Genomic DNA, 12,885 nt, shown 5'->3' with positions numbered 1-12,885 from the left:
TTTGATTTGTGGAATGTGGGAGAGGTGACCAATCAGCAGTCAGCTCTATTTTATTGAGATAGATAAATCCAATGCTTATTCCAAATGATTTATTGGTGATTTATCATGTCAAGGCATTCAGACGTTAATGTAGCAATCGTAGAGCAGCGAAATGTAACGACTGAATTATTCAGGTTAGTAATTAACGTATTTACCAGTATATATCTACATGTGTAAAAATTAACTTATCCCATTATCATAAAGAATGAAAACATCCTTTCCTGATATCCTGAATCAAATTAAATATATTGGTAGGTGCTAGTATTCTCTCTGACGAAACCTTTTACACAGACTAATGAAAACTATATATTGTGCATAGTTTGGGTTAAAAATAAGTGCTTCAAAAAGCCCTTCTATGCAATTAAATTATGCAGCTTTTTGCAAGAATACGTGTAGAAAATACCCCTCATTGAATTCCAATTGAGCCCACAAATTCTTTCAGCAAAACAATATTCTCCAGAACATATTCAGATTTGTGTTTATTTGTTGAAGGCTGAACAGTGACCTTTGGACTCTGGTAGAATGTAGATAGTTGTCTCATTGGCAATCCAGACCTGCCAACTATCTCCATTTATGGGGGGATATCCCCCCAATGAGAGGTGTTGACAAGAATTTTAAAATTCTTTATTATATAAACTGAACACTACAAAACAGGCATTCAAATGAGTTAAAAGGGCATTTAAGCACACACATATTCATTCAAACAATATAGTAGTACATAAAAAAATTCGTAAGGGTTCCGCGGAACCCAGTGTCTCGCATACTTCTGCTGTTAATCACCGGCTCAACAAAAATGAGGAAAAAAATTAATAAAAATATTCCTCTCTATACTATCTTTTGATTGTAAGTAGCTTCTGTCCAAGTTTGGTAAAAATCCAGGATAGTTTATGAATCTAATAAATGTTTTAAAATAAAAACTTAAACTGCAGACTGTTATGTAATGTTAACTGGAAGAAAAACTAAGTCCATTTATAAGTAAAATACGGAAAAAATGGAACAAAATTTTAACAAAATTTCCTTTAAGATACTAGCTTTTAATCATAAACAAGCTTCTGTCTAAGTTTGGTACAAATCCAGGATAGTTTAAGAAAGTTGTTAAAATTTTAAAAACTTTAACCACAGAGTGAATGTAATGTTAACTGGCAGAAAAACTAAGTCCATTTATAAGTAAAATACGAAAAAAATGGAATTCTTTTTTTACAAAATTTACTTCTGGATACTATCTTATGATCACAAACAAGCTTCTTTCCAAGTTTGGTACAAATCCAGGATAGTTTAAGAAAGTTATTAAAATTTCAAAAACTTTAACCACAGAGTGAATGTAATGTTTCCTGGCAGAAAAACTAAGTCCATTTATAAGTAAAATACGGTAAAAATGGAATTTTTTTTTTACAAAATTTACTTTTGAATATTATTTTATGATCATAAACAAGCTTCTGTCCAAGTTTGGTAGAAATCCAGGGTAGTTTAAGAAAGTTATTAAAATTTCAAAAACTTTAACCACAGAGTGAATATTTGTGGACGCCGCCGCCGCCGCCGACAGAATTTAGGATCGCTATGTCTCGCTTTTTCGACAAAAGTCGAAGGCTCGACAAAAACACTAATAACAATCTAAGAGGAGCATTAGGTCCTCTTGGGCTTAAAATACCCAAAGCAGATTTTGAAAAGTTGGCAGGTATGGCAATCATATCACATATCTTTATTTTATATTATGTGTGCACTAGTGTTAAACAAGAACTTACCATTTCAGGACTGATATAGTAAGGTGTGCCAAGCACAGTGTTAGCTCCCTTGTTGGCAGAACTCATCATTTTAGAAATACCAAAATCCCCAATCTTTACTATACCTTCTTTGGTGAGAAATATGTTGGCTGTTTTTAAGTCTCTGAAATCATAATATAAAAATGTTGGTTGTGTGTAGAACTCAAGCTTACATTACAGATGTATTTGAGCTCCATCTTTGTATAAAAACTTTCTGAAACACTTTTGATATTAAAAAACACCTATTTACCTCTACTTTTCAAAATCCATGGAATTTATCTTAGTTATTCAAAAGTTGTATATAAAGGCTGTTTTCTTTTTCTATTGAATTATTCATACAATGTTCAAACTTAAATACAGGAGCATAATTGATGTTTACTGTTCATCAAAATATACTTTTTGATACAACATTGACTGAGCGTATCAAAGCTCCTAGTGAACTATAAATAGAAGCAATACTAATCTTCTAAATAAAATTGGTTATTAAGATGATGCTTTTGTGTGTTATATATATATTAATTATCTCAATAATTTTTTCTTGGAGAATTTGGTGTTGATTGCACTTCTTTGTCAGTCTCTGTATAATTTTTTCTCAAATATTTAACATGAGGTGATTTAGAGATTGAAATATTGTGAAGAGACCCGGGTTCAAGTTCATAAAAACTTTACTTAGAACTCAGAGTACAAAATTTGAACTCAAAACACTAAATCCAGTATATATGATTGGCTGAATTCTGAGTGTGAGTATGAAAATCATGCTCAAAACTTGTATGATCGCAAGGCCTGAACAGCTGAAGACACTGTGCTAACCTTTAATTGTCTTTAGGATAAGTTTCTTTGGGTTGCTGTCTCATTGTCATATATTTCACATTTCCTTTCATTAAAATTTCATGAGATATGCTTAAAAAGTTTTCTAATTTTAACTTACCTATGTAGTATATTTTGCTCATGTATATGTTTAATGGCTGAGACGATTTGTTGGAACATGACCAGGATCTCTCTCTCTTCTAGAGGTTTATCTCTCTGTGACAAATACTGGGATAAAGTTCTGAAAATGCATAATAGTTTAATCAATAATTTGCAGATTAGCAATCATTTTTTTAAGGTAAACTACAGTATATGGTGATGTGTTTGTAGACTGATACATGATAAAGATTTATGATATTGAAAAGGCTTTCCATCTTTAATCATGGAAAAACTAATAGTGTTACTTCATAAAGCTATGTATGACAATCCTTTCCATTGTTTGCATTTTTCTACACTCTTATTTACAAAAGAGATAATTTCAAATCAGTCAAGTTAACTTTAAAATGTTTACACTATTTCATAATTTTTTCAAAAGAAATATTAGTCTATGATATCTTTTACATATTTGAAAATGTGGATTTTTCATAAATTTATAATTTTGTTGATTGTCTCATTTGCTTTACATTAGGGCTATTTCATTTAAAATTAGATGGAAGGACAGGAACGGTCTTCCAAAATCCTTCCACAACCAACATACTTTCTTTTCTTTAATTTTGCTAACATCAAATGAACAAAATACCATAAATGTCCCATGTCCCATGTCCAAAAATAAAACTTTCCTTCCTACCTTCCCTCATATATTTAAATGGAATAGCCCTTAATGACATTATCCCCCCACTAGTATAATGTACTCACCCTCCATCTGCATATTCTATTTCAATCATTAATACACCATCTTCTTCAAAACTGTCATAATAACTGACTATGTTGGGGTGCATCAACATGGCTAAAATGCTGACCTATACAAAAACAGGTATTACATTAGTCTTTCAATTACTGTAGATTCATTAATATTCGTGGGTACCAAATTTCGTGGCTCAAGGACAGATTGTATTTTCCTGGATACTTGATTTCATAGTTTTATGAAAGTATGCATACATGTCTACAGGGAAACAGTACCGGGTACTTCATTGAACACATATATTCGTTGTTTGCCTATCCCTTAGAAATCAACAAAACCTGGTTCTCCAAAAATAACAATAAATCCAGAGTAGAAGATATATAACAAAAATAGTGCAAAAATATAGATATGTAACAGTATTATTGTCAGGTGAGGATTGGGCTCCCACAAACATGTTTAACCCAGCCACATTCTGTATGTGTCTTTCCAAAGCCTGTCATTTAGTGGCCGTGATTTGTTGCTGTATATGATATTTGTTTTTCTTTTATTGTTTTGTACATAAAACATGCAATTAGTTTTCTCAATTGAAATGTTTTACATTTGTCATGTCTGAGCTTTTTATAGCTTGCTATAGGGTATGGTTTGTCTTATTGTTGAAGGTTGTACTGTTACCTATAGTTGCTAACTTCTTTGTCATTTGGTCTCTGGTGGAAAGTTGTCTCATTGGCAATCATACCACATCTTCATATTTCTATATTTATAATGTAGGTGTCAAATTCTATGCTACGTAGATTAATGAAGCCATTACAATAACCAAACTTAATTATAATATTACAAATTAGGATGTCAATCAACATTAGTATTTTTTTTTACCATTGACCGTTTGCTGCATGTATATGAACAATGTGGAAATATAATGTTGACTTATAAGAAAGGGAGGGGGGGGGGGCTAATAATTCTACTCTTATGTTGCTTATACATAATTGGTAACATAGTAAGTAAACCAACCAATAAAAGATCAGCAGCTATTTAAAAAAAAAATCCCAAATTAAACTAATAGTAAGTTTTAATAAAATATTAATGACTAACAATTATTTTTTCTAGTACGATTTTTTTCTGAAATTGGTTGCAGTATCTGGGAATATAACTTTTTTCAACTCAAGTTGATGTAGAGTTTTACATATCGTATGTGTGTTTGTTGCTTATTTGTGTCCTTGGGTTGCTACCTCATAAATGCATACCATAAATCTCTGTTTTTCAATTTTGAAAGTCACAGTATTACCTCATTCAGTGCAAGTTGTCTCTCAGCAGCATTTAAATCATGCATATTTATTTCCTTCAGTATAACCAGAGAGTCATCATCTTTCTTTCTGTACAATACCGCGGCACCATAAGCCCCTGCAATATATAAATCTTGTTTATCCTTCTCTCAAGCTCAACCCTGTTTTACGAGGGTTACTATTGATTCATTTATTTTCCTGGGTACCAATTTTTCAGGGATTAAGTTGTATTTTCTAGAATATTTGATTTTGTGGTTTTAAAAAGTCCACATTAAAGCCAAAAAAAATTATAACTGGTTCAACATTCAAATTTGTGGTTCACCTGTACTCATGAAACCAATGAAAATTGGTATCCCATGAATAATAATAAATCCACAGTAATATGGGCAAGTTTTTTTTATTGTATGTATATCACACATGATTTTTTTTTTCTCTAGTTTTCTTTTTTGTTTGATTGTTATATGCGCTTATATATAATATATGCTTATTGGTGCAATCTTCTTTTGTGGAGTAAATATTATATTTTCATTCCAAACTCATAAATTTGGCATTGAAATTATAATTTTGACCTTACTTTCATGAAATGTTCATCTGATTAGCTCCTGATGTTGTACACATTTGTTTCACTCCAAATTTGACTTGAATTTCAGACTTGCTGTCTGCTGTGCATATGAGCACAATTTATTTCTTGATCTTTTTTCTTGCATTACAAGATATCTCAAGTTTTATATTATACAATGGAATATTATAAGGTTTTTAAGTTCTATCCACACTGGCTAAATCCACATAAAATTTGACAGACAAATCACAAACCTTTGCCAACTGTTTGGATTTTCTCAAAACCAGCCATAGACTGTTGTTGTCTGGTCCAGCCCTTTAGTCTATCAAGCTTGAAGTACAATTCACCCACACTGGCACTAAAATATACAACTTAATTTTGTATCTCATACAAATACAAAAATGTACATGAACTATAAATTCTGAAATTTTTGTGACATTTATATTATTTGAAAGATTGGGACAGCTTTTGCCCGAATACAGTCTTGCATTTTGAATTTTTATAGAATTATTTGTAAACAGTTTAATATTATATAAACTGTAATTATAATAATAACAACAAGAGTAATGATTATAACAATTAGAACTATGAATGACTTAATTGTTACCTTAAGTTTTTTGTACTTCCATCCTTCTGTCCTGTGTCTGTCCCCAAAATATCTCTGTACATTCCAACAGAAATCTGAGTAAAAACAAATAAATTTCAGTACAATTTACTCTAACCTTAATTGAAAATTCTGTAATATATGGACTAGTTATGGTGATGCAAAAAATTTAACAAGCATTCAAAATGTTCTATCTGTACACAATGCTTGTCAAAGTTTCATTGACTGGACCACAATATGATTTTAACTGATGTTGGATGTCATGTCTTTTTTCTGGGCTTATTGTTAACTATTGGTTATTGAACAGTAAATCAGTTGGTCATGATGGTAGTGTTGGCATTATGTCAATTGTCAATTGTCAAACATTTTCCCTGTCAATAAAAAGTATAGTAGATTCAAAACTATTATTTGCCTTGCAAAAAGTAAATTAACAAAAATTCCAAACTCCGAGGAAAATTCGAAACGGAAAGCCCCTAATTTGAATATAACTAGAGGCTCTCAAGAGCCGGTGTCGCTCACCTGTATTTATTGATGCTTTGGAAATCATGTAAAATAAGGTTAAAATCATAATTAATAGTATTAGATATTATAATGATATCTAAGATAATAACAAAAAACTGCAAAATTTTTGTAAAATTTTTAACTCAGGGGTAGCAACCCAACAACGGGTTGTTGGATGCGTCTGAAAATTTCAGGGCAGATAAATCTGAATCTGATGAACATTTTTGCTACCTGTCAAATTTGCTCTAAATGCTTTAGTTTCAGAGATATAAACCAAAAACTGCATTTTACCCCTATGTTCTATTTTTAACCAAGTTGGCCATGATGGTTGGAAGGCGGGGTCATCGGACAAATTTTTTAAACCAGATACCCAAAAAATGATTATGGCCAAGTATGATTAAATTTGTCTCAGTAGTTTAAGAGAAGAAGATTTTTGTAAATGATTACAAAAATTTACGAAAAATTGTTAAAAATTGACTATTAAGGGCAATAACTCTTAAAGGGGTCGACTGACAATTTTGGTCATCCACAACTTATTTGTAGATCTTACTTTGCTGAACATTATTGCTGTTTACAGTTTATCTCTATCTATAATAATATTCAAGATAATAACCAAAAACTGCAAAATTTCCTTAAAATTACCAATTCAGGGGCAGCAACCCAACAACAGGTTGTCAGATTTGTCTGAAAATTTCAGGGCAGATAGATCTTGACCTGATAATCAGTTTTACCCTATGTCAGATTTACTCTAAATGCTTTGGTTTCAGAGATATAAGCCAAAATCTACATTTTACCCCTATGTTCTATTTTTAGCCATGGTGGCCATCTTGCTTGGTTGGCGGGGTCATCAGACACATTTTTTAAACTAGATACCCTAATGATGATTGTGGCCAAGTTTGATTAAATTTGGCCCAGTGGTTTCAGAGGAAAAGATTTTTGTAAAAAGCTAATGACGACGGACGCTGACGACGCCGACAGACGACAGACACCAAGTGATGAGAAAAGCTCACTTGGCCCTTTGGGCCTGGTGAGCTAAAAAAGAAGATGTGGTACGATTGCCAATGAGACAACTCTCCACAAGAGACCAAATGACACAGAAATTAACAACTATAGGTCACCGTACGGCCTTCAACAATGAGCAAAGCCCATACCGCACAGTCAGCTATAAAAGGCCCCGAAATGACAATGTAAAACAATTCAAACAAGAAAACTAACTGCCTAATTTATGTACAAAAAATGAACGAAAAACAAGCATGTAACACATAAACATACGACAACCACTGAATTAAAGGCTCCTGACTTGGGACAGGCACATACATACAGAATGTGGTGGGGTTAAACATGAAGTCTAGCAAAGGTCTTCCTAGAGATGTTTTTGTTTGTATTTTTTTTCTTTCTCACAGCATATGGTATCATCAGACATTATCACTTAATTAATTGAACTAACCTGAAGCAATTTCTCAAGTTCTTTGACTAATATCATGCTGTCTGTGTAGATGTAACTCATGGCATGACAGGCTAAGAAATCCAATTTGGAGTTATCTCCCTCTGTATAACTCTCCTTTAGCTTGGTGAAAAAATCTTGAATTTGTGTCTCAGCAAATGTATCTTATTCAATATCTGAATAATCATGATAATTAAGCATTTTAAATTTGAACAACTGAATATATTTAAGATACATTTTGTAATTAATCTATGAGTTGAACAACTTCAAGTAACTTAGTTTGAATAAACTAAATTTAGTGCTGGTTGACCAAATGGCATATCTGACCTTAAATGTTTTCCATTTTGATGCTTATTGACAAAAATACCAGAAAATGTTTTTTTTTCTTCAATGGGGACAAACTTGAAGTTGGTGTTTTATAAATATTGTACAAGATTTATAATTACTAATAATACAGTAATAATGGCTACTTAAGATGCAGCTTCTTAACAATACATGTATATTAAGAGAATGGAAATAATGACTCTATCAATTGTTTATTTTGGATTTCAGTAAAAACAGCAAATTTATCCAATACAACCTTATCTTGTGTAACGTCATGAGCTTAAGGAAAGATGTCTTTTTTAGTTTGATAAATGTATTAAGAAAGCCAAAGGAAGTACATCAATAAAAGTGACGTCACAATTGAGTGTCATGCTATACTGTATGTCTACGTCCCACTAGTGAGACTTTCAACTTCGCTTCCAATATTCCATTTGTTCAAGGAACATATCTGTTGTATATTGGCATAATCTTAAAAAAAGAAAGCAAATGAAGTACATGAACAACAATGATGTTTCAATATGTCTAGTAAGTGGAATTCACAAGAAGCTTCAGGCTCTTGCTAGAATGATACTTTGTCAAGTTCCTTTCCATATTACCAGAGGTTTATTACCAGAGGTTTATTACCAGAGGTCCATTACCAGGCAAATGACTTCAGATGTTACTTAATCATAGAAGCCTTGTCAGTGGTGCCATAACAACAACAGTTACTTACTGTTTCATCCTTTCCTGTAATCTGTATTGATGACCCCACACAACTCATCACCATAGCAATACTTTCTACTTTCCTCACTTTCAATGTGTTGTTTATTAAATCTGTATAAAGAAAAAACTCTAGGCTCAATAAAGTTGATGGATTGGTTGTTGTTTGCTAAAGGTCCAGTGGCAAATAGCTCATGCATTATCAGAACAAGGAACAAATTAACAATTAATTTAATATCTCACCCAAGATAAAAGATCTTACAGCTTTTAAACAAATCATCGAATTAGTTTATATTAATAATGTTTCTTTAAAGTTTTGATCTTGTATATTGTCAACCAGTTATGTGCAAGCACCTCTATTACTTAACTAAATAAAATTTAGTTGGTATAATCAAGTAAAATTTGTTTATAGTTAATCAACTGATTGTTGCTTTTAAGCCATATTTTGAGACGTTTCAGCCACTAGTAGTAATTAAACCATTCTATACATCTTAATGATTGTGAAAGTGACATTTTTACCAAGCAGTTTAGAAGGATAATAACGAAACTGAAGGCCAGTAGGCAAAATGTCTTAAAAAATAGATTAATTACTACAATAAAATAAAATCTAAATTTTGTTATTTCTGAAATTGTTGACTAGGCAACCTTTAACAAATTGTTTGATGTTGTCATCCATGCCTTGTAGGGTTGGGTAGGTAGGTAGGTAGGTAGGGATTTTATTTTGTTTTGGTCAACGCCATAAAGACATAACATGTTTTAGACAAGAAAACGACATTAGAGCACAAAAAAAACTTTAAAAACAAATTTGAAAGTGATTTGTGTCATAATTATTTTTAGATAGGCTGCTTTTTAGGTGAGTAGTTGGCAACATCAAACAATTGCAATTTTGATTTTGGCCCTAGGATGAAGAGCTGGGTGTGAATAGTTTTGCATGGTAAAAGTTCTCTTGAAACTTGAAAAATCTTGAGAAACAACATACTTTGCAGGGAGTCCAATGAAGCAGACTCATACTTATACTGTACAAAAACAACATTAGGCAGGATGGCTGTTCTGAATGCATTGCTGTTCCGAATTTTACTGGAGACGATGAGCAGTCGAACAGGAGTCCCAGCTGTGACTCCACTACCCACATGTGCACCCCCATCAGTCTCTATTAAAATAGGTTCCTCCTGGTATCTAACAGTTGGTTCCTGGGCAGGGATTACTGGCAGTGGGGCTGCAGATAGTTCCTGTAAAAAGTTAGAAAAATGTATAAACCAAAAGTACAGATCATTTTGTTTAAATATATACATTGTACAAACTTCATTTGTTTCAATAATTTTATTTTCATGGCTTATAAAAAATATTCAAATTTTGTCGTGTTTATCAGATTTGTCAAGTCCTTGGCTGCTGTCAGGCTGTTTGTTTTCTCTTTTTAATTGTTTCACATTTTGTCATGCCAGGGCCTTTTACAGCTTAAATTGCTACACAGTATTGGTTTTGCTTATTGTTGAAGGCCCAAATGTGAGGTATAGTTGTTTACATCCTCCCTCATCATTGATCACTGGTGAATAGTTGTCTCATTGCATATTTAATCATAAAACATAAAACATTCTCCTTATTTTGATAAAAATCATTTTTATTTTTTCGCTAGTTGTACATCAGTTTATATTTCTTTTGTGCTATTTGTTAAGAAGATAACTTTCAGTAAACATACCTTTTATTATGAGAAACTATTCATAACTATTCTAAGACAAAGTTAAAATTCAAACAATATTATCAATACTCCTTAAAATCTTGTAATTTTACCTGAGGAAGAATTTTAGATCCATTGTAGTTAAGGGGAGGTAACTGTACTCGAGAGGTTGCATCTTCACAAGCCTTCACAGCTGCCTTGATATTATGTAAAGATTTACAACCATTATCATGTAAAGAACTAGCTGTCCTGGTTGGTGAGGTGCCGCTGACTAACTGGAAGTCATCCTTACTTGTATTGCAAGACTCATTAGGTCTGATGTCCATGATTACTAAGGCATATCATAACTATAGTTTCTCTGTTCCTCCATTTTCTCTTTCAGTTCCAGAATTATGTGGTTAACGATTAGTTTAAAACATAAAGTTTCATAAATGTTTTAGTTTTATAAAGGACAATTCACTTGTCATGCTTGTATCATCATAATCATCCCACAAGTCCTTTGAATAAATAAAATAGATATAATTTGATAATCTCTAATTATTTAAAGTCTTCTCTTTACTATAAACATGAAAAATCAACAGGAAACACAATTACTTCCCCTTTTACATGCTTTAGTATTGATAGTAAAACATCTTCATGATCAGACTGTTTAAACTTTCCTCATCATTTAAATGATTGTAGAACTCTTTGTTCAAAATAATTAGAATAAATAAAAAATGAAATAATCCTCAAAACTTCTCCAGGTTGGAGGGAATTAGAAGTTCAATGACATAATCTCCACATCATTTAGATCTGTGAAAATAAAAGTAAAAACATTCAAATGTTACACATTATTGAACTACAAATACATGTAGTTGGGATAAAATTTCAAAATTATTTCTGGTTAAAAAAATAACTTTTTCTTCTATTATTACCAGTTTTACAAATAAACAAAAAAAGACTGCTGTAAGAAGCAATTGTTATTTCAACATGTTCAACTTTTATAAACCATATGTATTTTTTGTTACAACAAGAGAACACACGCTGAAATGTCTTGCCTGCTTTACTGACCATTTATTTTATGTTGAAAGTCTTCAAGAAAAAGGTTTTACTACAAGTATCACACAAACTTAACATTTTAAAATATCCATGACAATGAAGTCAAGGTCAGATAAATCCTGTCAGACATGACATGTATACATCTTACAATTATTCCATGCACCAAATATAGCTGACCTATTGCTTATCATGCTTATGGTAATTGAAAAACAGACCAAAACACAAAAACTTAACATTGTTCAATGAACCATGTAATTGAGGTCAAAGTTAGATTATACCTGCCAGATAAATTTGACCTACTGCTTATAGTATCTGAGAAATGACCTAATCATGTAAATTTAACCTTGATCACTGATCCATGAAATGAGGTCGATGTCAGTTGAATCTGTCTGAGGGACATATATAGACATGATAGACGTTGCAATGAACCCAAATACCAAATTTAGTTATCCTACAATGTATTACATGTGTACTCATAAAAAGCAAGAAATTCTCATGACAAAAAAATTTTTTTTTCAAGCAGTCTCTGAGCCATGAAAATGAGGTCAAGGTCAATGGACATATTCAGATGGAAACCTCGTCACATAATCATTTTATGAACATTGTATCTGCATACCAGGTATGAAGCATCCAAGACTTCTTCCTTCATGACCATCAGGAATCTAAAGCTTTATACAAATAGTTTATACAGCAGCAGCTGGATAGAATAGAATAGAATAATGTTTTATTGCTAATCATAGCACCCAAAGCTGAGCTGAATAATTACACTAAATTTATATACAATGATTACAATGATTACAATGATTGTTTAAAACAATTGCAGATGAAAAAAAAATCACAAGGAAAACAATGCAAATAAATCCAAAAAAATAATTATCAAACTATTCAATTAAGACCAGCAATAAAAACCAGCTGGTATATTTAATAATATATTAGGTACAGTGACCCAGTTCTATAATACTGACAAGCTGGACCAAACTCACTGCCATTTCTAACTCTATATCATTGTAATAATCATGATATCATTGTAATAATCATGATAATAGATAACTATAATTTTATTTGAAAAAATAATCTATCGATTGACTATAGTACTTGTAGGAGTTCCTGTCTTTTTTTAAATAATAAGACAAGATATTCATTTAAAAGTTTAATAATCTTGGGATCCTCAGAGCTCATAAGCCAGCCTAATTTAAACTCACCAGCTAATGTTTTTATATTCGGCACCCTTTGTTTTATATACATGTATGCTAAAAATTTCCTGCTCTCTTCTATATATTTTGGACATGTCAGAAGTAAAAAGTGTATTTCATC

The 12,885-nt window shown here is 31.7% G+C and overlaps 1 protein-coding gene across 1 annotated transcript in view; it reads right to left on the bottom strand.

Moving 5' to 3' along the window:
- Positions 1 to 12,560, bottom strand: part of LOC127722407 (uncharacterized) — a 44,402-nt gene extending 31,842 nt beyond the window's left edge. Inside the window, exons 1-10 of the mRNA XM_052229281.1 lie at positions 12,555 to 12,560; positions 10,647 to 10,730; positions 9,985 to 10,087; positions 7,839 to 7,999; positions 5,894 to 5,967; positions 5,541 to 5,644; positions 4,730 to 4,845; positions 3,462 to 3,565; positions 2,728 to 2,847; positions 1,782 to 1,923 (exon numbers count right to left, since the gene is read on the bottom strand). Of these exons, the coding sequence (XP_052085241.1) occupies positions 1,782 to 1,923; positions 2,728 to 2,847; positions 3,462 to 3,565; positions 4,730 to 4,845; positions 5,541 to 5,644; positions 5,894 to 5,967; positions 7,839 to 7,999; positions 9,985 to 10,087; positions 10,647 to 10,730; positions 12,555 to 12,560 (1,014 nt within the window). The remainder of the gene's footprint in view (positions 1 to 1,781; positions 1,924 to 2,727; positions 2,848 to 3,461; positions 3,566 to 4,729; positions 4,846 to 5,540; positions 5,645 to 5,893; positions 5,968 to 7,838; positions 8,000 to 9,984; positions 10,088 to 10,646; positions 10,731 to 12,554) is intronic.
- Between the last annotated feature and the right edge of the window lie 325 nt (positions 12,561 to 12,885).

The sequence above is a fragment of the Mytilus californianus genome, unplaced genomic scaffold (genome assembly GCF_021869535.1).
Source record: "Mytilus californianus isolate M0D057914Y unplaced genomic scaffold, xbMytCali1.0.p SCAF_12, whole genome shotgun sequence".
In the NCBI taxonomy this organism is placed as follows: domain Eukaryota; kingdom Metazoa; phylum Mollusca; class Bivalvia; order Mytilida; family Mytilidae; genus Mytilus; species Mytilus californianus.
Note: the sequence above shows the minus strand (reverse complement) of the source record. Positions and strands in the feature narration are given on the sequence as shown.